General features: G+C 49.3%; 1 protein-coding gene across 2 annotated transcripts in view; it reads right to left on the bottom strand.

The window, feature by feature from the left end:
- Positions 1–27,652, bottom strand: part of slc9a8 (solute carrier family 9 member 8) — a 100,225-nt gene that overhangs the window by 27,530 nt on the left and 45,043 nt on the right. For both annotated transcript variants that reach the window (XM_070896005.1, XM_070896004.1), the window contains exon 11: positions 16,874–16,990. In XM_070896005.1, the coding sequence (XP_070752106.1) occupies positions 16,874–16,990 (117 nt within the window). The remainder of the gene's footprint in view (positions 1–16,873; positions 16,991–27,652) is intronic.

Below are 27,652 nucleotides of genomic sequence, written 5' to 3'. Positions count from 1 at the left end.
GGGGGGACAAAGGAGACGGGAGACGGGGGGGGGACAAAGGAGACGGGGGGGGGACAAAGGAGACGGGGGGGGACAAAGGAGACGGGGGGGGGACAAAGGAGACGGGGGGGGGGACAAAGGAGACGGGGGGGGGGACAAAGGAGACGGGGGGGGGGGACAAAGGAGACGGGGGGGGGGGACAAAGGAGACGGGGGGGGGCAAAGGAGACGGGGGGGGGCAAAGGAGACGGGGGGGGGCAAAGGAGACGGGGGGGGGCAAAGGAGACGTGGGGGGGGGCAAAGGAGACGTGGGGGGGGGCAAAGGAGACGGGGGGGGGGCAAAGGAGACGGGGGGGGGGCAAAGGAGACGGGGGGGGGCAAAGGAGACGGGGGGGGGGGCAAAGGAGACGGGGGGGGGGGGCAAAGGAGACGGGGGGGGGGGCAAAGGAGACGGGGGGGGGGGCAAAGGAGACGGGGGGGGGGCAAAGGAGACGGGGGGGGGGGCAAAGGAGACGGGGGGGGGCAAAGGAGACGGGGGGGGGCAAAGGAGACGGGGGGGGGGGGACAAAGGAGACGGGGGGGGGGGGACAAAGGAGACGGGGGGGGGACAAAGGAGACGAGGGGGGGGACAAAGGAGACGAGGGGGGGGGGGACAAAGGAGACGGGGGGGGGGGGCAAAGGAGACGGGGGGGGGGCAAAGGAGACGGGGGGGGGGACAAAGGAGACGGGGGGGGGGACAAAGGAGACGGGGGGGGGGACAAAGGAGACGGGGGGGGGGGACAAAGGAGACGGGGGGGGGGACAAAGGAGACGGGGGGGGGGACAAAGGAGACGGGGGGGGGGACAAAGGAGACGGGGGGGGGGACAAAGGAGACGGGGGGGGGACAAAGGAGACGGGGGGGGGGGACAAAGGAGACGGGGGGGACAAAGGAGACGGGGGGGACAAAGGAGACGGGGGGGGGCAAAGGAGACGGGGGGGGCAAAGGAGACGGGGGGGGGCAAAGGAGACGGGGGGGGGCAAAGGAGACGGGGGGGGGCAAAGGAGACGGGGGGGGGCAAAGGAGACGGGGGGGGGCAAAGGAGACGGGGGGGGGCAAAGGAGACGGGGGGGGGCAAAGGAGACGGGGGGGGGCAAAGGAGACGGGGGGGGGCAAAGGAGACGGGGGGGGCAAAGGAGACGGGGGGGGGCAAAGGAGACGGGGGGGGCAAAGGAGACGGGGGGGGGCAAAGGAGACGGGGGGGGGCAAAGGAGACGGGGGGGGGCAAAGGAGACGGGGGGGGGCAAAGGAGACGGGGGGGGGGCAAAGGAGACGGGGGGGGGCAAAGGAGACGGGGGGGGGCAAAGGAGACGGGGGGGGGCAAAGGAGACGGGGGGGGGCAAAGGAGACGGGGGGGGGCAAAGGAGACGGGGGGGGGCAAAGGAGACGGGGGGGGCAAAGGAGACGGGGGGGGCAAAGGAGACGGGGGGGGGCAAAGGAGACGGGGGGGGCAAAGGAGACGGGGGGGGGCAAAGGAGACGGGGGGGGCAAAGGAGACGGGGGGGGGCAAAGGAGACGGGGGGGGGCAAAGGAGACGGGGGGGGGCAAAGGAGACGGGGGGGGGGCAAAGGAGACGGGGGGGGGGCAAAGGAGACGGGGGGGGGGGCAAAGGAGACGGGGGGGGCAAAGGAGACCGGGGGGGGTGGGGACAAAGGAGACCGGGGGGAAGGGGACAAAGGAGACGGGGGGGGGGACAAAGGAGACGGGGGGGGGACAAAGGAGACGGGGGGGGGACAAAGGAGACGGGGGGGGGGGACAAAGGAGACGGGGGGGACAAAGGAGACGGGGGGGACAAAGGAGACGGGGGGGGCAAAGGAGACGGGGGGGGGCAAAGGAGACGGGGGGGGGCAAAGGAGACGGGGGGGGGCAAAGGAGACGGGGGGGGGCAAAGGAGACGGGGGGGGGCAAAGGAGACGGGGGGGGCAAAGGAGACGGGGGGGGGCAAAGGAGACGGGGGGGGGCAAAGGAGACGGGGGGGGGCAAAGGAGACGGGGGGGGGCAAAGGAGACGGGGGGGGGCAAAGGAGACGGGGGGGGGCAAAGGAGACGGGGGGGGGGCAAAGGAGACGGGGGGGGGCAAAGGAGACGGGGGGGGGCAAAGGAGACGGGGGGGGGCAAAGGAGACGGGGGGGGGCAAAGGAGACGGGGGGGGGCAAAGGAGACGGGGGGGGGCAAAGGAGACGGGGGGGGCAAAGGAGACGGGGGGGGCAAAGGAGACGGGGGGGGGGCAAAGGAGACGGGGGGGGCAAAGGAGACGGGGGGGGGCAAAGGAGACGGGGGGGGCAAAGGAGACGGGGGGGGGCAAAGGAGACGGGGGGGGCAAAGGAGACGGGGGGGGGCAAAGGAGACGGGGGGGGGCAAAGGAGACGGGGGGGGGGCAAAGGAGACGGGGGGGGGGCAAAGGAGACGGGGGGGGGGCAAAGGAGACGGGGGGGGGGCAAAGGAGACGGGGGGGGGGCAAAGGAGACGGGGGGGGGGCAAAGGAGACGGGGGGGGGCAAAGGAGACCGGGGGGGGTGGGGACAAAGGAGACCGGGGGGAAGGGGACAAAGGAGACGGTGGGGAGGGGACAAAGGAGACGGGGGGGGGGGTGTGGGGACAAAGGAGACGGGGGGGGGTGGGGTGGCGGTGAAAGGAGAAGGAGGAGGGAGGCTGAACGGGCCGGGCCCAAGACATCGGGCAGGCCCATATCCAGCACCAGATTTACAGGTAGGTGGCGTTGGGTCGGGTCGAATCCGGGGGCAGGGGGGGCGGTCGGGAGCACGGGTCGGGTCGGAGGGGGGAGGGAGGGCACGCGGGTCGGGTCCGGGGGGGGGGGATTCGAGTCGGGTCGGCAGGAAGCAGGAGCTGGCCGTGGGAGGAGCCTTATTCACACAGCCCCAGTGAGGCCATTCGGCCAGGGCTCGGGGCTGCGTGCTTCGGGCCCCTCCCACACAAATTTGGGCACCTGGAGCTACTGCAAATGCGCGCCCACTGTAGCGTGCATGTGCAGAGGTCCCGGCACTATTTTCAGCGCAGGGACCTGGCTCCGTCCCCTACAGCTCGTGCTGCGCCGCGCCCGACTCCAGAGGACCAGCAGGGAGCCGGAGAATCTAAGTTTTTTTTAGGCGCACTTTGTGGCGCGAAAAACGGGCGTCCAGGTCGGGGCTGCGCCGTTCTCAGGGCGGCCCAAAACTTGGGCCCCATGTTTGACTAATTTGCTGGTGTTCTCTGAGGATATAACAAGCAGCGTGGATAAAGGGGAACCAGTAGACGTAGAGTATTTCGATTTCCAGAAGGCATTCGATTAGGTGCCACAAGATAAGATAAGATAAGAGCTCACGGGGTTGCGGGTAATATAGAATCATAGAAGGAGGCCATTTCGGCCCATCGTGGCCATGCCGGCCAACAAGAGATTATCCAACCTAATCCTACTTTCCAGCTCTCGGTCTGGAACTCTGCAGATTACGACACTTCAGGTGCACATCCAAGTACTTTTTAAATGTGGAGAGAGTTTCTGCCTCTACCACCCTTTCAGGCAGTGAGTTCCAGACCCCCACAACCCTCTGCGTGAAGAAATTTCCCCTCAAATCCTTCTACCAATTACTTTAAATTTATGCCCCCTGGTTGTTGACCCCTCTGCTAAGGGAAATAGGCCCTTTCTATCCAATATATCTAGGCGCCTCATAACTTTATACACCTCAATGCGGTCTCCCCTCATCCTCCTCTGTTCCAATGAAAACAAATCCAGCCTATCTAATCTGTCCTCATAGCTTAGATTCTCCACGCCCTGCAACATCCTTGTAAATCTCCTCTGTACCCTCTCCAGTGCAATCACGTCCTTCCTGAAATGCAGTGACCAGAACACACGCCATGGCCTAACCAGTGTTTTATGCAGTTCAAGCATAACCTCCTCCTCCTCCCCCCGCCACTCTTGTATTCTATGCCTCGGCTAATAAAGGCAAGCATTCCATATGCCTTCTTAACCACCTTATCCACTTGGCCTGCTACTTTCATGGATTTGTGGACATGCACTCCAAAGTCCCTTTTTTCCTCCACACTACTTCAGTACCCTACCATTATTTAATCTGTATTCCCTTTCCTTGTTAGCCCTCCCAAAATACATTACCTCACACTTCCCTGGATTAAATTCCATTTGCCACTGTTCTGCCCACCTGACCAGTTGATTGATATCTTCTTGCAGTCCACAGCTTTCTTCTTCATTATTAACCACAGCCGATTTTAGTATCATCTGCAAACTTCTTAATAATACCTCCTGTATTAAAGTCTAGATCATTGATGTTTATCACAAAAAGCAAGGGACCGAACACTCAGCCTTGCGGAACCCCATTGGAAACATCCTTCCAGTCGCAGAAACACCCATCAACCGTAACCCTTTGCTTCCTGCCTCAGCTAATTTTGGATTCAACTTGCCATTTTCCCTGGATTCCATGAGCTTTTACTTTTGCGACCAGTGGGACCTTATCAAAAGCTTTGCTAAAATCCATATACACTACATCATAGGATTTGCCTTCATCAACCCTCCTGGTTACCTCCTCCAAAAATTCAATCAAGTTAGTCAGATACAACCTTCCCTTAACAAATCCGTGCTGACGGTCCTTGATTAATCCATGTCTTTCTCAGTGAAGATTTATCCTGTCCTTCAGGATTTTTCCAATAATTTTCTCACCACTGAGTAATTACTTGGTCTATCCCTTTCTCCTTTCTTAAACAAAGGTACCACATTAGCAATCATCCAGTCCTCTGGCACCACACCTGAAGCCAGAGAGGAATGGAAAATGATCGTCAAAGCTTCTGCTATTTCCTCTTTTGCTTCACTTAACAGTCTGGGATACATTTCATCTGGGCCTGGAGATTTATCCACTTTCAAAACTGCTAAAACCCTTTAATATCTCACTATGTTTATTTCATCGAATATTTCACACTTCTCCTCGATAGTAGTGTCTGTATCGCCCCTCTCTTTTGTTCAAACAGATGCAAAATATTGATTAAGAACCATACCCACATCTTCCGTCTCCACACACAGATTACCCTCCTGGTCTGTAATAGGCCCTAGCCTTTCTTTAGTTATCCTCTTGCTCCTAATATATTTGAAAAACATCTTTGGGTTTTCCTTGATTTTACTTGCGAAGAATTTTTCATGCTCTCTCTTTGCTTTCCTAATCTTTTTAATTTCACCCCTATATTGTAATTAGCATGGAGAGAGGATTGGCTAACTAACAGAAAACAGAGTGTCAGGATCAATGGGTCATTTTCAGGTTGTCAAACTGTAACTATAACTGCCACAGAGATTAGTGCTGGGGCCTCAACTATTTACAATATATTAATGACTTGGATGAAGGGACTGAGTGTAATGTAGCCAAATTTTCTGATGATACAAAGATAGGTGGGAAAGCAAGTTGTGACGAGGACAAAGAATCAGCAAAGGGATAAAGATAGGCTAAATGATTAGGCAAAAATTTAGCAGATGGAGTATAATGTGGGAATATGAGGTGTTATCCACTTTGGTAGGAAAAATAAAAAAAGGAAATTATTTAAATGGAGAGGGATTACAAAATGTTGCGATACAGAAAGGATCTGGGGGTCCTTGTACATCAAACACAAAAAGTTAGCATGCAGGTACAGCAAGTAATTTGGAAGGTAAATGGAATGTTGGCCTTTATTGCATGGGGGATGGAGTATAAAAGTAGGGAAGTTCTGCTACAACTATACAGGGTGTTGATGAGACCACACCTGGAGTACTACGTACAATTTTGGTCTCCATATTTGAGGAGGGATATATTTGCATTGGAGGCTGTTCAGGGAAGGTTCACGAGGTTGGTTCCTGAGATGAAGGAAGGTTGAGCTGGTTGCGTCTATACGCATTGGAGTTGAGAAGAATGTGAGGCGATCTTATTGAAACGTATAAGATTCTGAGGAGGCTCGACAGTGTAGATGCAGAGAGGATGTTTCCCCTCGTGGGGAAATCTAGAACTAGGGGGCATAGTTTCAGAATAAGAGGTCGTCCATTTAAAACAGAAATGAGGAGGAATTTCTTCTCTGAGGGTTGTGAGTCTTTGGAGTTTTCTACCCCAGAGAGCTGTGGAGGCTGAGTCATTGAATATATTTAAGGTGGAGATAGGTAGATTTTTGAATGATAAGGGGGTCGAGGGTTATGGGGAGCGGGCAAAAAAGTGGAGTTGAGGCCAAGATCACATCAGCCATGATCTTACTGAATGGTGGAGCGCTCGAGAGGCCAAATGGCCTAATGCTGCTCCTATTTCTGCCAAGTGTAACAGGCCGACATGAAAAGTGTGGGTAGTCTCAACCCACTTCATAGGCCCAGAGCACAAAGCTATGTACAGTTCAGTGCAAACTGGTAACTTAAGTCTGAGAAACCAAATCGGTAATTATGTGGCTGTCGAAATCTCACTGCGTAATAGTTGCTGCTTTTCTGAGGATTAGGCACATTGTTGGGGCACAGACGAGGTACATTTATTCAGCACCTGGAAAGCCATACCAGATACACAGATGCTGGGTTAAAAAAAAAAGTTCCTTTTCCAGAACTAAATTAAATAGCACAGCTTTCACCATTTTTTTATTACCTTTACATTCCAAAAGCTTAATGTTGCTGTATTGTGTTCAAGTCGACAATTGAATTCATGGGAAGGAGAGAAGGACACAATGGAAATTAAACACCCATGTCCATTTTAGTGGTTCAAATGCTATTGGTACAGGCCTTGTAGTACCACTCCGAGCTCAGTGGCTGGGAAATGGTGCATTGTAATAAAACACAATTAGTTGCATGTTCAGCCATGAACTCATTGAATGGCGGTGCAGGCTCAAAGGGCCGAATGGCCTCCTCCTGCAGCTATTGTCTATGGGCCCAAGTTTCAAGCCGCGCCTAGAACGGCGCAGTCCCGACCTGGACGCCTGTTTTTCACGCCACAAAGTGCGCCTAAAAAAAACCTCCGTATTCTCCACCTCCATGCAGGTCCTCTGGCCCTCAGCGCGGCGCAGCAGGAGCTGAAGGGGGTGGAGCCAGGTCCCTGCGCTGAAAACAGTGCCAGGACCTCGGCACATGCGCGCTACAGTGGGCGCGCAAGTGCAGTAGCTCCAGGCGCCCGAAACTGTGTGGGAGGGGCCGAAGCACGCAGCCCCTAGCCCTGGCCCAATGGCCTCACTGGGGCTGCGTGAATAAGGCTCCTTCTACGGCCAGCTCCTGCTTCCTCCCGACCCGACTCGGCAGTTGGGGAGAGGCGGGAGCAGCGTCGGAGCGGCCTATAAAAGGCCCAGCGGGAGCTCGAGTACCAGCGGCAGTTGGGGAGAGGCGGCAGCAGCGTCGGAGCGGCCTCAAAAAGGCCCAGCGGGAGCTCGAGTACCAGCGGCAGTTGGGGAGAGGCGGCAGCAGCGTCGGAGCGGCCTCAAAAAGGCGTACCGGTGCAGCTACAGCGGGAGAGAAAGCAAAATAGAAGTATAAAGGAATCAAAAGGTGACGTCACAGCCAATGGGGTAAGTGATTGGTGAGTAGCTTTTCTTTTTCTTTTTTATATCAGTAAGTGAACTGTAACATTGTTATTACCAATTTAAGGGTATCTAAGGGTTAAGGCATGGCAGGAGAGCTCGGTCACGTGATATGCTCCTCCTGTACCATGTGGGAACTCAGGGACACTTCCGGTGTTCCTGACGACCACGTGTGTGAGAAGTGTATCTGCCTCGAGCTCCTGACGGTACGCGTTGCGGAATTGGAGCTGAGGGTGGATTCACTCTGGAGCATCCACGATGCTGAGAATGACGTGAGTATCACGTGTAGTGAGTTGGTCTTACCGCAGGAGAAGGGTCCACAGCCATATAGGGAATGGAAGACCAGCAGGAAGAGCAGTGCAAGGAAGGTAGTGCAGGGGTCCCCTGTGGTCATCCCCCTGCAAAACAGATACACTGTTTTAAGTACTGTTGGGGGGGGATGACTCATCAGGGGAGGGCAGCAGCAGCCAAGTTCATGGCACCGTGGCTGGCTCTGCTGCACAGGAGGGCAGGAAAAAGAGTGGCAGCGCGATAGTGATAGGAGATTCAATGGTGAGGGGAATAGATAGGCGTTTCTGCGGCCGCCACCGAGACTCCAGGATGATATATTGCCTCCCTGGTGCAAGGGTCAAGGATGTCTCGGAGCGGGTGCAGGATATTCTGAAATGGGAGGGAGAACAGCCAGTTGTCGTGGTGCACATTGGTGCCTATGTCATAGGCAAAAAAAGGGATGAGGTCCTACGAAACGAATTTAAGGAGCTAGGAGCTAAATTAAAAAGTAGGACCTCAAAAGTAGTAATCTCGGGATTGCTACCAGTGCCACGTGCTAGTCAGAGTAGGAATCGCAGGATAGCGCAGATGAATACGTGGCTTGAGCAGTGGTGCAGCAGGTAGGGATTCAAATTCCTGGGGCATTGGAACCGGTTCTGAGGGAGGTGGGACCAGTACAAACCGGACGGTCTGCACCTGGGCAGGACCGGAACCAATGTCCTAGGGGGAGTGTTTGCTAGTGCTGTTGGGGAGGAGTTAAAATAATATGGCAGGGGGATGGGAACCAATGCAGGGAGACAGAGGGAGACAAAAGGGAGGCAGAGGCAGGAGACGGAGGGGAGATGGGGGGGGGGGGGGGGGGTGGCGGAGAGGCCCGGGGCGGGGAACAGGAAGGGCCACTGTGCGGCAGAATTCTAAAAGGACAAAGGGTGTTAAAAAAACAAGCCTGAAGGCTTTGTGTCTTAATGCAAGGAGTATCCACAATAAGGTGGATGAATTAACTGTGCAAATAGATGTTAACAAATATGATGTGATTGGGATTACAGAGACGTGGCTCCAGGATGATCAGGGCTGGGAACTCAACATCGAGGGGTATTCAACATTCAGGAAGGATAGAATAAAAGGAAAAGGAGGTGGGGTAGCATTGCTGGTTAAAGAGGAGATTGATGTAATAGTTAGGAAAGACATTAGCTTGGATGATGTAGAATCTATATGGGTAGAGCTGCAGAACACCAAAGGGCAAAAAACGTTAGTGGGAGTTGTGTACAGACCTCCAAACAGTAGTAGTGATGTTGGGGAGGGCATCAAACAGGAAATTAGGGGTGCATGCAATAAAGGTGCAGCAGTTATAATGGGTGACTTTAATATGCACATAGATTGGGCTAGCCAAACTGGAAGCAATACGGTGGAGGAGGATTTCCTGGAGTGCATAAGGGATGGTTTTCTAGACCAATATGTCGAGGAACCAACTAGGGGGGAGGCCATCTTAGACTGGGTGTTGTGTAATGAGAGAGGACTAATTAGCAATCTCATTGTGCGAGGCCCCTTGGGGAAGTGTGACCATAATATGGTGGAATACTGCATTAGGATGGAGAACGATACAGTTAATTCAGAGACCATGGTCCAGAACTTAAAGAAGGGTAACTTTGAAGGTATGAGGCATGAATTCGCTAGGATAGATTGGCGAATGATACTTAAGGGGTTGACTGTGGATGGGCAATGGCAGACATTTAGAGACCGCGTGGATGAATTACAACAATTGTACATTCCTGTCTGGCGTAAAAATAAAAAAGGGAAGGTGGCTCAACCGCGGCTATCTAGGGAAATCAGGGATAGTATTAAAGCCAAGAAAGTGGCATACAAATTGGCCAGAAATAGCAGCGATCCTGGGGACTGGGAGAAATTTAGAACTCAGCAGAGGAGGACAAAGGGTTTGATTTGGGCAGGGAAAATGGAGTACGAGAAGAAGCTTGCAGGGAACATTAAGGCGGATTGCAAAAGTTTCTCTAGGTATGTAAAGAGAAAAAGGTTAGTAAAGACAAACGTAGGTCCCCTGCAGTCAGAATCAGGGGAAGTCATAACGGAGAACAAAGAAATGGCAGACCAATTGAACAAGTACTTTGGTTCAGTATTCACTAAGGAGGACACAAACAACCTTCCGGATATAAAAGGGGTCAGAGGGTCAAGTAGGGAGGAGGAACTGAGGGAAATCTTTATTAGTCGGGAAATTGTGTTGGGGAAATTGATGGGATTGAAGGCCGATAAATCCCCAGACCTGATGGACTGCATCCCAGAGTACTTAAGGAGGTGGCCTTGGAAATAGCGGATGCATTGACAGTCATTTTCCAACATTCCATTGACTCTGGATCAGTTCCTATCGAGTGGAGGGTAGCCAATGTAACCCCACTTTTTAAAAAAGGAGGGAGAGAAAACAGGGAATTATAGACCGGTCAGCCTGATCTCAGTAGTGGGTAAAATGATGGAATCAATTATTAAGGATGTCATAGCAGCGCATTTGGAAAATGGTGACATGATAGGTCCAAGTCAGCATGGATTTGTGAAGGGGAAATCATGCTTGACAAATCTTCTGGAATTTTTTGAGGATGTTTCCAGTAAAGTGGACAAAGGAGAACCAGTTGATGTGGTATATTTGGACTTTCAGAAGGCTTTCGTCAAGGTCCCACACAAGAGATTAATGTGCAAAGTTAAAGCACATGGGATTGGGGGTAGTGTGCTGACGTGGATTGAGAACTGGTTGTCAGACAGGAAGCAAAGAGTAGGAGTAAATGGGCACTTTTCAGAATGGCAGGCAGTGACTAGTGGGGTACCGCAAGGTTCTGTGCTGGGGTCCCAGCTGTTTACATTGTACATTAATGATTTAGACGAGGGGATTAAATGTAGTATCTCCAAATTTGCGGATGACACTAAGTTGGGTGGCAGTGTGAGCTGCGAGGAGGATGCTATGAGGCTGCAGAGTGACTTGGATAGGTTAGGTGAGTGGGCAAATGCATGGCAGATGAAGTATAATGTGGATAAATGTGAGGTTATCCACTTTGGTGGTAAAAACAGAGAGACAGACTATTATCTGAATGGTGACAGATTAGGAAAAGGGAAGGTGCAACGAGACCTGGGTGTCATGGTACATCAGTCATTGAAGGTTGGCATGCAGGTACAGCAGGCGGTTAAGAAAGCAAATGGCATGTTGGCCTTCACAGCGAGGGGATTTGAGTACAGGGGCAGGGAGGTGTTGCTACAGTTGTACAGGGCCTTGGTGAGGCCACACCTGGAGTATTGTGTACAATTTTGGTCTCCTAACTTGAGGAAGGACATTCTTGCTATTGAAGGAGTGCAGCGAAAATTCACCAGACTGATTCCCGGGATGGTGGGACTGACCTATCAAGAAAGACTGGATCAACTGGGCTTGTATTCACTGGAGTTCAGAAGAATGAGAGGGGACCTCATAGAAACGTTTAAAATTCTGACGGGTTTAGACAGGTTAGATGCAGGAAGAATGTTCCCAATGTTGGGGAAGTCCAGAACCAGGGGTCACAGTCTAAGGATAAGGGGTAAGCCATTTAGGACCGAGATGAGGAGAGACTTCTTCACCCAGAGTGGTGAACCTGTGGAATTCTCTGCCACAGAAAGTGGTTGGGGCCAATTCACTAAATATATTCAAAAGGGAGTTAGATGAAGTCCTTACTACTCGGGGGATCAAGGGTTATGGCGAGAAAGCAGGAAGGGGGTACTGAAGTTTCATGTTCAGCCATGAACTCATTGAATGGCGGTGCAGGCTAGAAGGGCTGAATGGCCTGCTCCTGCACCTATTTTCTATGTTTCTATGACTCGACTCCCGCTTCTCGCCCCCGCCCGACACCCGCTCCCGGACCCGACACCCGCTTCTCCCCCACCCCGACACCCGCTCCCCCCACCCCCGGACTGGACCCGACACCCGCTCCCCCCGCACCCGGACTGGACCCGACACCCGCTCCCCCCGCACCCGGACCGGACCCGACACCCGCTCTCCCTCCCCGCCCGGACCGGACCCGACACCCGCACCCCCCCACCCCCCTCCCCCGGACCGGACCCTACACCCACCCCCCCCCCCCCCCCACTGGACCGGACCCAACACCCGCCCCCCCCACCCCCTCCCCCGGACCAGACCCGACACCCGCTTCCCCCCCGCCCCCGGCTCCCCCCCCCGCCCCCCCCACCGCCTCCGGACTGGATCCGACCTGACCTCGCTCTCCCTCCCACCCTCGCCACCCCCCCGACCCGAACCGACCTCCCTCCCTCCCACCACCACCCCTCCCTGACCCGACGCCACCTACCTGTAAATCTGGTGCTGGGGACGGGCCCTGCCCGAAGTCTCGGGCTTGGCCCATTCAGCCTCCCTCCCCCTTCTCCTTCCCCACCAATCTCCTATCTCCCCCCCCTCCCCATCCCTCCCCCATCCCTCCCCCTTCTCCCCCACCTTTCCCCCTCCCCTCGCTGTCAGAAACACAGACACTGACAGAGTGTGAGAGACACACAGACAGACAGAGATAGAGACACTGACAGAGACACACTGAGGGGGGCATCCCAGCACGCTGTTGGAGGGCTCCCGGTGCTGCAGTCGGTAAGTAGAAAATGTTTTATTGATTGATTTTTTTTTTTTAATTCTTATTAATTTTTTTTGATTGATTTATTGATGTATTTATCATTTATTATTGATGATGGCTCTTTATTTGTAAAACTGAAGTGTTTAGTGTTTGTAAACTTCCCTTTAAACCCCCCCCCATTCCCTACGCCTGATTTTCTAAAGTGTAGACAAGGTTTTTTCGAGCGTACAAAAATCTTCACTTACTCCATTCTAAGTTAGTTTGGAGTAAGTTTTCACTCACGAAACTTTGAAATCAGGCGTAAGTGGCCAGACACGCCCCCTTTTGAAAAAAAAATTCTGTTCCAAAGTGAAACTGTTCTAACTGACTGGAACTGCAGCAAACAAAATGTGGAGAATTCCGATTTCTAAGATACTCTGTTCTACACCAGTTGCTCCGAAAAATCAGGAGCAAATCATGTGGAAACTTGGGGCCTATGTTTCTATGTTAGTTCAAGATCTCTCAAATGTAAAACAAAAACTGCTACTGGAATACCCATTACAGGTGGAACCTCCCTTATCCGGCACCACCCCTCATCCGGCCGCTCCGACATGAACAAATTGAAGTCTTCCTCGCTGCCGACTCTCGCAATCGCTGGCCTGACCCCGCGATCCACTGCCTCCCCCACGATCTCTCTGCCGCACTCCCAGCCCCAAGCCAGCCTGCCCCGATATCCTCTTGCTCAGTACCTGTACCATCCAATATAACATGACCTCCCCTCGTCTGGTAAAATCCCTTATCCAGCACAGGCCAGGCCCCGAGAGTGCCGGATAAGAGAGGTTCAACCTGTAATGTGGTACATAGAAACATAGAAAATAGGTGCAGGAGTAGGCCATTCGGCCCTTCTAGCCTGCACCGCCATTCAATGAGTTCATGGCTGAACATGCAACTTCAGTACCCCATTCCTGCTTTCTCACCATACCCCTTGATTCCCCCCAATAGTAAGGACTTCATCTAACTCCTTTTTGAATATATTTAGTGAATTGGCCTCAACAACTTTCTGTTGTTGAATTCCACAGGTTCACCACTCTCTGGGTGAAGAAGTTTCTCCTCATCTCGGTCCTAAATGGCTTACCCCTTATCCTTAGACTGTGACCTCTGGTTCTGGACTTCCCCAACATTGGGAACATTCTTCCTGCATCTAACCTGTCTAAACTCATCAGAATTTTAAACATTTCTATGAGGTCCCCTCTCATTCTTCTGAACTCCAGTGAATAAAAGCACAGTTGATCCAGTCTTTCTTGATAGGTCAGTCCCGCCATCCCGGGAATCAGTCTGGTGAACGTTCACTGCACTCCCTCAATAGCAAGAATGTCCTTCCTCAAGTTAGGAGACCAAAACTGTACACAATACTCCAGGTGTGGCCTCACCAAGGCCCTGTCCAACTGTAGCAACACCTCCTTGCCCCTGTACTCAAATCCCCTCACTATGAATGCCAACATGCCATTTGCTTTCTTAACCGCCTGCTGTACCTGCATGCCAACCTTCAATGACTGATGTACCATGACACCCAGGTCTCGTTGCACCTCCCCTTTTCCTAATCTGTCACCATTCAGATAATAGTCTGTCTCTCTGTTTTTACCACCAAAGTGGATAACCTCACATTTATCCACATTATACTTCATCTGCCATGCATTTTTGCCCACTCACCTAACCTATCCAAGTCACATATTGTGGAAACTGGATTTGAAGTTTTGTAGGACCCAAATAACTAATTTAGGCTGAAAATCTCTGCACAAGGGGAAGCAGAATCTTAGACCCATCGCTTATAAATACATGTACAATTCTGCTAAACCTAGCACACAGGAAATCTTTCCCATTACTGTGGACATTAAATTATTTTGGGAATAATGATCCGAAAAATAATCAGAACCATTAAGTTAATGAAAGTATCTGTTGCAAAATGTTCCAAGAAATTTAAGTTATTTTGAAAGTTCTGGATGCCTGAGCTCATTAGAAGCAAGCCAAAATAAATCCACTACATTTTTTCTGCATTATATTTGGATCTACGCCAATTTTAACGAAATGACATTTTTCACAACAACTTCCATAAATATAAACATTGATTATGTTATTTAAAGCTGCTTTTAAAAATAAACATCTTGGAAGCTTAGTGGCAGACAGAACCAAATAGTCATTAAAATTTAAGACTCAAAATTCATGACCTGCTCCATATTATCTCGGTGAATCACGATTCCAATGTGTCTCTGTTCAGTAGATAAGCAAACCATGACACATTCTGCTTATTTGTATATTTGCTTTCTTTTGTTGTAAAATAAACACCCAAATCCTGTTTTGAGAATTTCTGTTACTTCAAAATTACCAATCTTTCTTCGCCATGAAGACTGGCCATCAGCTCACTTCAAGGGCCCAAGTTTCGGCCTCAGTTGCTCCTTATTTTTTGGAGCAACTGGTGTAGAACGGAGTATCTGAGAAATTCAAATTCTCGGCATTTAGTTTGCTCCAGTTCTAGTCAGTTAGAACAGTTTCACTTTGGAACAGATTTTTTTTTTCAAAAGGGGGCGTGTCCGGCCACTTAGGCCTGTTTTCAAAGTTTCAGCAGTGAAAACTTACTCCAAGCTAACTTAGAATGGAGTAAGTGAAGATATTTGTATGCTCGAAAAAACCTTGTCTACACTTTAGAAAATCAGGCGTAGGTTACAAATCAGGCGTAGGGAATGGTGGGGGGTGGGGGGTTTAAAGGGAAGTTTATAAACATTAAACACTTCAGTTTTACAAATAAAGAGCCATCATCAATAATAAATGATAAAAACATCAATAAATCAACCAATAAATGCATCAAAAAAAATTAATAAGCAATAATTTTTTTTTTAAAAATCAATAAAACAAAACATTTTCTACTTACCGACTGCAGCACCGGGAGCCCTCCAACAGCGTGCTGGGATGCCTCCCCCTCCCCCCAGTGTGTCTCTGTCAGTGTCTCTATCTCTGTCTGTCTGTGTGTCTCTCACACTCTGTCTGTCAGTGTCTGTGTTTCTGACAGCGAGGGGAGGGGGAGGAGGGGGGGCAGGGGGAGGGGAGGGAGGGAGGCAGGCAGAGGGGGAGGGAGGGAAGGGGAAAGGGAGGGGGAAGAGGGGAAGGAGAAGCGGGGGGGGGGAAAGAGGGGAAAGGGGGGGGGAAGGGGAAAGGCGGGGGGGGGGAAGGAGAAGGGAGGGGGGGAAGGAGAAGGAGAAGGGGGGGAAGGCAGTGGGGGGAGCCTGAACAGGCCGGGCCCAAGACTTCGGGCAGGGCCCGGTCCCCAGCACTAGATTTACAGGTAGGTGGCGTTTGGTCGGGTCCAGTCCGGAGGGGGGCGGGAGGGAGCACGGGTGTCGGGTTGGTTCGGGTCCGGGGGGGGGGGCGGGGGGGAAGGGAGGGAGAGCGGGTCGGTTCGCGTTGGGGGGGGGGGGGGGGGGGAGCGGGAGTCGAGTCGGGAGGAAGCAAGAGCTGGGTGTGGGCGGAGCCTTATGCACGCAGCCCCAGTGAGACCATTCGGCCAGGGCTAGGGGCTGCATGCTTCGGGCCCCTCCCACACAGTTTTGGGCGCCTGGAGCTACTGCACATGCGTGCCCACTGTAGCACGCATGTGCAGAGGTCCCGACACTGTTTTCAGCGCAGGGACCTAGCTCCGCCCCCTACAGCTCGTGCTGCGCTGCGCCCGGCCCAAGAGGACCAGCAGGGAGCCGGAGAATCTGTAAGTTTTTTTTAGGCGCACTTTGTGGCGCGAAAAACGTGCGTCCAGGTCGGGTCTGCGCCGTTGTAGGCACGGCCCGAAACCTGGGCCCCAAATGTCCAGCCTACACAAGTAGATTGCATCAGTTGCCAACGTAACACTTGCCCATTCCACTTCATCCTCTTTTTTAAAAAAATGAACTCTCAGGATTTGAGCATTGCTGCCATTTATTGCCTATCCCTGTGGGACTCCTTGAGCTGCTAGCTGTTTGATACAACTAAGGGCATTTAATGGATACCCACTTTGGTAGTGGACTGGAGTCATATTTAGGCAGACCGGGTAAGGATGGCAGGTTTCCTTCCTAAAAAGGACATTAGTGAACCAGGTGGTCTTTTTTTCCAAAAAACAACAACCAGACAGCTTTGTGGTCATTTTTACTGATAATCCAGATAGTCCTCAGGATTACTAGTCCAGTAACATAACAACTACACTATCATACTCCTGTAGCCGACTGTACTCGAATGCAGCCATATTATTGTTTGCCTGCCTTGTTATCTATTACCACTAAGTTTTCCCAGACAGCAACAACTCCAACTTTCCATGTAACTCTTGAATAGTGTGCTCAATCAATATCCAAATTATATTAAACCTCATGAATTCCTTTTCATTTGTTAGTTCTTGAGCCAATTTGAACTCACGTTACTGTACTTTTAGAAATTTTACCATATTGTCGTTGAAAAGACTGGAGTAATACAAATCTCCCCCAAAAATACATACCACACATAAAAGCAACAGTCCGCAGTGTCTGTTGCATGAGGATTTGAGTAACCGGGGACAGGTTATGGTGAGCATAGTGCGACATCACAATTCCAGAAAACAGAATAGCCATGATTCCTACAAAAAGGGGGAAAAAAAAACATTTTTGACACAGGAAGCAATATTTATCAAAAAAAAACTAAAATGTTAGTTATTAAAATTTATGAATTACTGCAACTGTGAAACATACGCATAACTAATGATTACGATTCACACAGAACATTGGCATTTTTATGTGCTGTTAAATGGATGAAAGGTGGAAGTATGCAACTGGCTCACATGGCTTCAAAAATATTGGCCTGGATTTTGCAGTGAGCGGTGAATGAAGGGCACTCGGTGTTCATTTCTACCTTGAACTGCGCATGTGCGGACGCTGGAAGTTGCTGTCCGATTTACTGCTTAATCAGTGAGCAATGGTAGCCTCACCGTTATTCCTGCTGCAAAACCTGGGCCATTGAATCACTCCAATCCCCACACAGCACTTTACAAAAAGATGCAATTATATTGAATATTAAATCAGGATCATTCCTGCAATATGGGGATCATGTTTTACAAAGCTTAAGCAGAGACTGCCACGACTCCCATCACTTGCAAACCTCAAAAATGACTAGGAGAAAGAGGCCTTGATCTAATTTTCCTACTTTGTGTTTGAATCTACTCCTCCATACATTAAATTAGTAAGTGGTTATCTTAATCAATTGCATTTTTTAACCAACTCCCTATGATTTCAGGAAAAGGAATACTTGCAAGACTGAAATATAGTAATTTCTCGAAAGTAGCATTTTCTTGAACTCTTCAAGCAAGATAAAAAAGGTTATGCTTGAACGAGTAAACTTTATTATGGTATTCTGCAAATCTCAAAATACCCATTTCATCTCGATATTCTTAGATGACTAAAGCATAAAATATTCCAGAAAAGGAAACACCAGGCTACGTGTGTAAAAGGAAGAACTATTTTTGGCTCCACCAAATCTATTACATTATAAAAAAGGTCAATGAATGAAAATCTCCTAGAAAAAAAAAATCAAACTCTTGAATGACAACATTGTAAAACTTGTAAAATGTAAGAAATCTTATTTAAATAATACCAAAAACAGTAAAAGGTGGTAGGCTGCTTTATCCAACTTGCTTGTTTCTATGGTTGGGCAACTTTGAGTTTTTGAGTGGATTTTGAGCTGGAAACATAGAAACATTGGGGTCAAGTTTCGGCCTGAGTTGCTCCTATTTTTTTGGAGCAACTGGTTTAGAATGGAGTATCTTAGAAATTGCAATTCTCGGCATTGAGTTTGCTCCAGTTCTCGTCAGTTAGAACAGTTTCATTTTGGAACAGATTTTTTTTTCAAAAGGGGGCGTGTCCGACCACTTACACTTGTTTTGAAAGTTTAGGCAACAAAAACTTACTCCAAACTAAATTAGAATGGAGTAAGTGTAGATTTTTGTACGCTCAGAAAAACCTTGCCTACTTAGAAAATCAGGCGGAGGTTACAAATCAGGCGTAGGGAAGAGAGATGGGGTGGGGGGGGAAGGGAAGTTTACAAACATGAAACACATCACTTTTACAAATAAAGAGCCACCAATAATAAATGATAAATAAATCAATAAATCAACCAATAAATCAATCAAAAAAATTTAAATAAAAATAAGAAATTATGTTTCTACTCACCCTCCAACAGCGTGCTGGGATGGGGTCCCCCCCAATGTCTCTCTGTCTGTCTCTGTCTGTCAGTGTGTCTGTCTATCTCTCTCTCTCTCTGTCAGTATCTATATGTTTCTGACAATGGGGGGGGGGGGGGGGGAAGGAGGAGGAGGGGAAGAGCGAAGAAGAGGAGAGAGGAGGTGGGGGGGGGGGGGGAGGCGGTGGTGGTGAGGAGGAGAGGGAGGAGGCTGAAAGGAAGAGGGAGTGGAGCCGGAGCATAGCTGGGGGGGTGCGGGTGCGGGCAGCAGTGCGGGAGCTGGGGGAGGGGGAGGTGCGGGCAGCAGGCAGCGGAGCGGGAGCTGGGGGGGGGGGGGAGGGGGGGAGGGGAGGAAGGGTGTGAGAGCGTCAGAGGGAGCGTGAGCTGAACAGGGGAGGAAGCTGGAGCCACAGCCAGAGCAGGAGCTGAAGAGGAGGGAGGTGCAGTCTGATCACCGCCCCAGTGAGCCCATTTGGCCAGGGATAGGGCGCCCACTGTAGCGCGCATGTGCAGAGGTCCCGGCACTGTTTTCAGCGCAGGGACCTGGCTCCGCCCCCCACAGCTTGTGCTGCGCCGCGGGCTCGGATCGACCTGAGGGAGTGGAGAATACCGAGTTAAGTTTTCGCCGTGGTTTTGAGCGCGGAAATCAGGCGTGGTTCGCGGGGCTACGCCGTTCTAGGCGCAGCCCGAAACATGACCCCATTGAAACGTAGAAAATAGGTGCAAGCGTAGTCCATTCAGCCCTTCGAGCCTGCAGCACCATTCAATAAGATCATGGCTGATCATTCACCTCAGTACCCTTTCCCGCTTTCTCTCCATGCCCCTTGATCCCTTTAGCCATAAGGGCCATAACTAACTCCCTCTTGAATATATCCAATGAACTGGCATCAACGACTCTCTGCGGCAGGGAATTCCACAGGTTAACAACTCTCTGAATGAAGAAGTTTCTCCTCATCTCAGTCCTAAATGGCCTATCCCTTATGCGAAGACTGTGTCCCCTGGTTCTCGACTTGCCCAACATGGGGAACATTCTTCCCGCATCTCACCTGTCCCATTCCGACAGAATCTTACACGTTTCTATGAGATCCCCTCTCATCCTTCTAAACTCCAGTGTGTAAAGGTCCAGTTGATCCAGTCTCTCCTCATATGTCAGTCCAGCCATCCCTGGAATCAGTCTGGTGAACCTTCGCTGCACTCCCTCAATAGCAAGAACATCCTTCCTCAGATTAGGAGACCAAAACTGAACACAATATTCTAGGTGTGGCCTCACCAAGGCCCTGTACAACTGCAGTAAGACCTCCCTGCTCCTATACTCAAATCCCCTCGCTATGAAGGCCCACATGCCATTTGCTTTCTTAACCGCCTGCTGTAACTGCATGCCAACCTTCAATGACTGATGTACCATGACACCCAGGTCTCGTTGTACCTCCCCTTTTCCTAATCTGTCACCATTCAGATAATAGTCTGTCTCTCTGTTTTTACCACCAAAGTGGATAACCTCACATTTATCCACATTATACTACTTCTGTTATGCATTTGCCCACTCACCTAACCTATCCCAGTCACACTTGGATAGAACCAAAGTATTTGTTCAATTGGTCTGCCATTTCTTTGTTCCCCATTATTAATTCACCTGAGTCTGACTGCAAGGGACCTATGTTTGTCTTCGCTAATCTTTTTCTCTTCACATATCTATAGAAACTTTTACATTCAGTTTTTATATTCCCGGCAAGCTTCCTCTCATACTCTATTTCCCCCTCCTAATTAAACCCTTTGTTGTCCTCTGCTGAATTCAAAATTTCTCCCAGTCTTCAGGTTTGCTACTTTTCCTGGCCAATTTATATGCCTCTTCCTTGAATCTAACACTATCCTTAATTTCCCTTATTAGCCACGGTTGATCCACCTCCCCTGTTTTATTTTTACTCCAGATAGGGATGTACAACTGTTGAAGTTCATCCATGTGATCTATAAATGTTTGCCATTGCCTATCCACCGTCAACCCTTCAAGTATCATTTGCCAGTCTATTCTAGCCAATTCACGCCTCATGCCTTCGAAGTGCACCACGACAACTGACTGTTCACCCTCCCTTTTCAAAATGTCCTGCACCCGCTCCGAGACATCCTTGACCCTTGCACCAGGGAGGCAACATACCATCCTGGAGTCTCGGTTGCGGCCGCAGAAAAGCCTATCTATTCCCCTTACAATTGAATCCCCTATCACTATAGCTCTCCCACTCTTTTTCCTGGCCTCCTGTGCAGCAGAGCCATCCACGATTCCATGAACTTAGCTGCTGCTGCCCTCCCCTGATAAGTCATCCCCCTCAACAGTACCCAAAGCGGTGTATCTGTTTTGCAGGGGGATGACCGCAGGGGACCCCTGCACTACCTTCCTTGCACTGCTCTTCCTGTTGGTCACCCATTTACTATCTGCCTGTGTACCCTTTACCTGAGAGCAACTCACTAAATGTGCTATTCACATCATTCTCATATATAAACTACTCAATGAAGTTAATATAGATATTAAGGATTGAAATGTTCTTTACAACATTAATCTATATATTACTGGCTCTCTTGCACTAGTGTTCACAGCAAGTCAGAAGATGCACCATTTTAGAATGATTCTGGAATCTATTCTAATGGTTCAACTGGTTAAGGCTGAGAGTAGCTGAGCCAAAAAAACACCCAGGAAGTTCCCAGATTTGATTTCCAGTTTGTGCTATTAGTTGAGCGACTAAGTTTTAGTGTCTGACAGAAATTTCTGCACTGGGGGAAATATAGGTGACCGACACAAGCGAGCACCTGACCATGGAAGGTGTGTGGAACAGCCTCCCCTCACCCAATATTTCGCAGCTTTAATCCCGGGATTAGCACTGCTGGTGTTTTGAGCATAGAATTACTTTAACCATAAAGCACAATTTCTCATTGAAGTAGTAATTGGCAGTTACAAACAATGTTTTGGCTCTAAAGATTGGAAAAATTGAGATAAAATCATCTCTGCTTTGATGTCTGTCACAGTAATAAGTAATGTGGTTGGAAGAACTAAACTCATTCATTTTAATTATGGCGACTTAATACATTGATGTATTTTAGCACTAATTTTCCTTCAATCTTCCAATTTTGATATGAATGATGGCTGTGGCTGAATGTACTAATACAGTAGATCTTAGAAATTGCAAAAGACTGAGGGCCCAAGTTTCAGATGTCCTCCCAGAACAGCGCACACCAAGAGACCCGCCTATTTTTTAGAATAAAAAAGCGCCTAAAACTTACTTTGCGATTCTCAAAATACAGCAGGCCTGTTTCACAGTCACCGCAGCGCAACACAAGTAGCTGGGGGTGAAGCTGCAGCCCTGTGCCAAAGAGTGCCAGCAGCTGCGAGCATGCCCTCCCTGCGCATCCTGTCTCCGGGCAAACCTATCCCTGGCCGAAGGGATGTTGCCCCTATCCCGTGCTGAGTGGCCTGCCTGCCCTTACCTCCTTGGCGGCGGTCCTCACCCGAGCAGCAGCTCGCCGGCAGCGGGTCCCGCCCGAGCACCACCTTGTCGGCGGCAGGGCCTGTCCGACCAGCTCTTCAGCAGGCTGTTGGAGGGCTCCCGGTGCTGCAGTAGGGGAGCAGAAACTTAAAAAAAATTTTATTTATCGATTGGTTGATTTATTCATCATGTTATTATTGATGATGGCTTTTTATTGGTAAAAGTGAAGTGTTTAATACTTTGTAAAATCTTTCAACTTTCCTCTAAATTCCTCTCCCCGCCCCCCACCCATCTCTCGCTACCTGCGCCTAATTTATAGAGTGTAGGCAAGGTTTTTCTCAGCGTACAAAAATCGACACTTACTCCGTTCTGTTAGTTTGACGTAACTTTTCGCTGCCTAAACTTGCAAAACAGGCGTAAGTGGCTGGTAACGTCCCCCTTTGGGAAAAAAAACTGTACAAAACGAAACTATTCTAACTAACTAGAACTGGAGCAAACTAAATGCCGAGAATTACGATTTCTAAGATACTCCATACGAAACTAGTTGCTCCAAAAAAATAGGAGCAACTCAACCGGAAACTTAGGCCCGAGTTTCCAGGCATCAAGACTACAATACTCAAAATTTCATACTGAACTAAAAGAGATGGATAAAATTTCTATTTGAAAATGTGATCCAAGTATGAACACGCACAAATCTAGATGGTGTTACTAGATAACAATTTATCTACAAAACTTGATCTTGCTTATAAGCTGTTCCTCTCGAACATCTTCCAGTGCTGATGGAAGGTTTCTCTCTCCGCTGATGCTGTCTGACCTGAGTATTTCCAGCATTTTCTGTTTTTATTTCAAATTTCCAGCATTCTCACCGTATTTTGATTTTATTTATCTGTAACGTTGTGTTTTAATGAATTTTAAAATGTCAACATCTAGCTCAGTAAATGTGCTTTTAGGTGAAAATTTTTATCTTTTAGTTTTTCTGTTCCCAGTCCTTCTCCCATCTTGTCCCTCTCAATTTCACATTTTAATTTAGTTTACATTTCATTTAACTTTGTTTAGTGCACTGTACCTTGACTTTTTTTTTTCTAAAATCATATGGAAAAAGCAACATAAAACAACTTGTTTGACTAGCTTGAGTGTCCTGCATGATGTGAAATGGAAAGGATCAAAGACAGGAATGATTAGAACGGAACTAGATAGGATAAATCAGCAACATGGACTCAAACAGTCTGGCCTAGCGATGCAGGCTGCAGGTGAGAGAGCACAAGGAACAACACCCTTGCGTCTACATGGTGAGGCCCAAGGGGAGTTCGTGGAGGTGGAGCGGCAGCGTCGGAGAGGCCTATAAAAGGCCCAATGTCGTCGGGGAGCAGCGGGAGTTTGTGGAAGCAGAGCAGCAGCAGCTTTGGAAAGGCAGCCGGTGCAAGTACAGGGAGAGAAGGCAAAGAAGTAGAAAGAAATCGAAGGGCGACATCACAGCCAAGGGAGTAAGTGATTGGCTGGTGATTGGCGAGTAGTTTTTCTTCTTTTTCTTTCCCTTTATCAGTAGGTACCTTTATCATTGTTGTTGCCAAATTAAGTTAATCTAGGGGTTAAGTCATGGCAGGAGAGCTCAGACATGTGTCATGCTCCTCCTGTGCTATGTGGGAAGTCAGGGACGCTACCAGTGTCCCTGATGACTACATGTGCAGGAAGTGTATCTGGCTGCAGCTCCTGACAGACCACATTGTGGCACTGGAGCTGCGGGTTGATTTATTCTGGAGCATCCGCGATGCTGAAGTTGTCGTGAACAGCACGTTTATTGAGTTGGCCACACTGCAGGTAAAGGTTACACAGCCAGATAGGGGATGGGTGACCAACAGGAAGAGCAGTGGAAGGAAGGTAGTGCAGGGGTCCCCTGCGGTCATCCCCCTGCAAAACAGATATACCGCTTTGGGTACTGTTGAAGGGGTGACTCATCAGGGGAGAGCAGCAGCTGCCGAGTTCATGGCACCGTGGGTGGCTCTGCTGCTCAGGAGGGCAGCAAAAAGTGTGGGAGAGTTATAGTGGTAAGGGAAATAGATAGACGTTTCTGCGGCCGCAATCGAGAATCCAGGATGGGATGTTGCCTCCCTGGTGCAAGGGTCAAGGATGTCTCGGAGCGGGTGCAGGACATTTTGAAGGGGGAGAGTTAACAGCCAGTTGTCATGGTGCATATAGGTACAACGATATAGGTAGAAAATGGGATGAGGTCCAACAAGACGAATTTAGGGAGCTAGGAGCTAAATTACAAAGTAGGATCTCAAAGGTAGTAATCTCAGGATTGCTACCAGTGCCATGTGCTATTCAAAGTAGGAATAACAGGATAGCTCAGATGAATACGTGGCTTGAGGAGTGGTGCAGAAAGGAGGGATTCAAATTCCTGGGACATTGGAACCGGTTCTGGGGAGGTGGGACCAGTACAAACCGGACAGTGTGCACCTGGGCAGGACCGGAACCAATGTCCGAGGGGGGAGTGTTTGCTCGTGCTGTGGGGAGGGGTTAAACTAATATGGCAGGGAGACAGAGGGAAGTAGAATGGGAGCAGAAGCAAAAGATAGAAAGAAGAAAAGTAAAAGTGGAGGGCAGAGAAACCCACGGCAAAAAGCAAAAAGGGCCACATTACAGCAAAATTCTAAAGGGGCAAAGTGTGTTAAAAAGACAAGCCTGAAGGCTCTGTGCCTCAATGCGAGGCGTATTCGTAATAAAGTGGACGAATTAACTGCGCAGGCAACAAGGAACGAATATGATATAATTGGCATCACGAGGACATGGCTCCAGGGTGACCAAGGCTGGGAACTCAACGTCCAGGGGTATTCAACATTCAGGAAGGATAGACAGAAAGGAAAAGGAGGTGGGGTGGCGTTGCTGGTTAAAGAGGAAATTAACGCAATAGTAAGGAAGGACATGAGCTTGGATGATGTAGAATCGGTATGGGTGGAGCTATGGAATACCAAAGCGCAGAAAACGCTAGTGGGAGTTGTGTACAGACCACCAAACAGTAGTAGTGAGGTTGGGGTCACATCAAACATGAAGTTAGGGATGCGTGCAATAAAGGTACAGCAGTTCTCATGGGTGACTTTAATCTACATATGGATTGGGCTAACCAAATTGGTAGCAATGGAGGATTTCCTGGAGTGCATTCGGGACGGTTTTCTAGACCAATATGTCAAGGAACCAACTAAAGGGCTGGCCATCCTAGACTGGGTGATGTGTAATGAGAAAGGACTAATTAGCAATCTTGTTGTGCGAGGCCCCTTGGGGAAGAGTGACCATAATATGGTAGAATTCAATATTAAGATAGAGAGTGACACAGTTAATTCAGAGACGAGAGTCCTGAACTTAAGGAAAGGTAACTTCGATGGTATGAGAAGTGAATTGGCTAGAATAGGCTGGCGAATGATACTAAAAAGGATTACAATGGATAGGCAATGGCAAACATTTAAAGAGCATTGATGAACTTCAACAATTGTACATCCCTGTCTGGAGTAAAAATAAAAACGGGGAAGGTGGCTCAATCGTGGCTAAGAAGGGAAATTAAGGATAGTGTTAAATCCAAGGAAGAGGCATATAAATTGGCCAGAAAAAGCAGCAAGCCTGAGGACTGGGAGAATTTTATAATTCAGCAGAGGACGACATAGGGTTTAATTAGGAGGGGGAAAATAGAGTATGAGAGTAAGCTTGCTGGGAACATAAAAACTGACTGCAAAAGCTTCTATAGCTGTGGAGAGAAAAAGATTAGTGAGGACAAACATCAGTCCCTTGCAGTCAGATTCAGGTGAATTTATAATGGGGAACAAAGAAATGGCAGACCAATTGAACAAATACTTTGGTTCTGTCTTCACGAAGGAAGACACAAATAACCTTCCAGAAATACTAGGGGACCGAGGGTCTAGCGAGAAAAAGGAACTGAAGAAAATTCTTATTAGGCGGGAAATTGATCGGATTGAAGATCGATAAATCCCCGGGGCCTGATAGTCTGCATCCCAGAGTACTTAAGGAAGTGCCCTAGAAATAGTGGATGCATTGATGATCATTTTCCAACAGTGTATCGACTCTGGATCAGTTCCTATGGACTGGAGGGTAGCTAATGCAACACCACTTTTTAAGAAAGGAGGGAGAGAGAAAATGGGTAATTATAGACTGGTTCGCCTGACATCAGTAGTGGGGAAAATGTTGGAATCAATTATTAAAGATGAAATAGCAGCGATTTGGAAAGCGGTGACAGGATCGGTCCAAGTCAGCGTGGATTTATGAAAGGGAAATCATGCTTGACAAATCTTCTAGAATTTTTTTGAGAATGTAATTGATAGAGTGGACAAGGGAGAACCAGTGGATGTGGTGTATTTGGACTTTCAAAAGGCTTTTGACAAGGTCCCACACAAGAGATTGGTATGTAAAATTAAAGCACATGGTATTGGGGGTAATGTACTGACGTCGATAGAGAACTGGTTGGCAGACAGGAAGCAGAGAGTCGGGATAAACCGGTCCTTTTCAGAATGGCAGGCAGTGACTCGTGGGGTGCCGCAGAGCTCAGTGCTGGGACCCCAGCTTTTTACAATATACATTAATGATTTAGATGAAGGAATGGAGTGTTATATCTCTAAGTTTGCAGATGACACTAAGCTGGGTGGCGGTGAGAGCTGTGAGGAGAACAGTAAGAGGCTGCAGGGTGACTTGGACAGGTTAGGTGAGTGGGCAAACACATGGCAGATGCAGTATAATGTGGATAAATGTGAGGTTATCCACTTTGGTGGCAAAAACATGAAGGCAGAATATTAACTGAATGACGGCAGATTAGGAAAAGGGGAGGTGCAACGAGACCTGGGTGGTCATGGTACATCAGTCATTGAAAGTTGGCATGCAGGTACAGCAGGCAGTAAAGAAGGCAAATGGTACGTTGGCCTTCATAGATAGGGGATTTGAGTATCGGAGCAGGGAGATCTTACTGCAGTTGTACAGGGCCTTAGTGAGGCCTCACCTGGAATATTGTGTTCAGTTTTGGTCTCCTAATCTGAGGAAGGACTTTCTTGCTATTGAGGGAGTGCAGCGAAGGTTCACCAGACTGATTCCTGGGATGGCAGGACTGATATATGAGGAGAGACTGGATCGACTGGGCCTGTATTCACTGGAGTTCAGAAGGATGAGAGGGGATCTCATAGAAACATATAAAATTCTGACGGGACTGGACAGGTTAGATGCAGGAAGAATGTTCCTGACGTTGGGGAAGTCCAGAACCAGGGGACATCATCCTAAATGGCTTACCCCTTATCCTTAGACTGAGATGAGGAGAATCAGAAAGTTGTTCACCTGTGGAATTCCCTACCGCAGAGTTGATGCCAGTTCATTGGATATATTCAAGAGGGAGTTAGATATGGCCCTTACAGCTAAAGGGATCAAGGGGTATGGAGAGAAAGCAGGAAAGGGGTACTGAAGTGAATGATCACCCATGATCTTATTGAATGGTGGTGCAGGCTCGAAGGGCCGAATGGCCCACTCCTGCACCTATTTTCTATGTTTCTAAGGCACCCGACATCGAACCCACGAGCTGCGGAGAACAACAGGAAGTTCGCCGGTGA

Source organism: Pristiophorus japonicus, chromosome 12 (genome assembly GCF_044704955.1).
Source record: "Pristiophorus japonicus isolate sPriJap1 chromosome 12, sPriJap1.hap1, whole genome shotgun sequence".
Lineage (NCBI taxonomy): Eukaryota > Metazoa > Chordata > Chondrichthyes > Pristiophoridae > Pristiophorus > Pristiophorus japonicus.
This window is presented reverse-complemented; position numbering and strand designations above follow the sequence as displayed.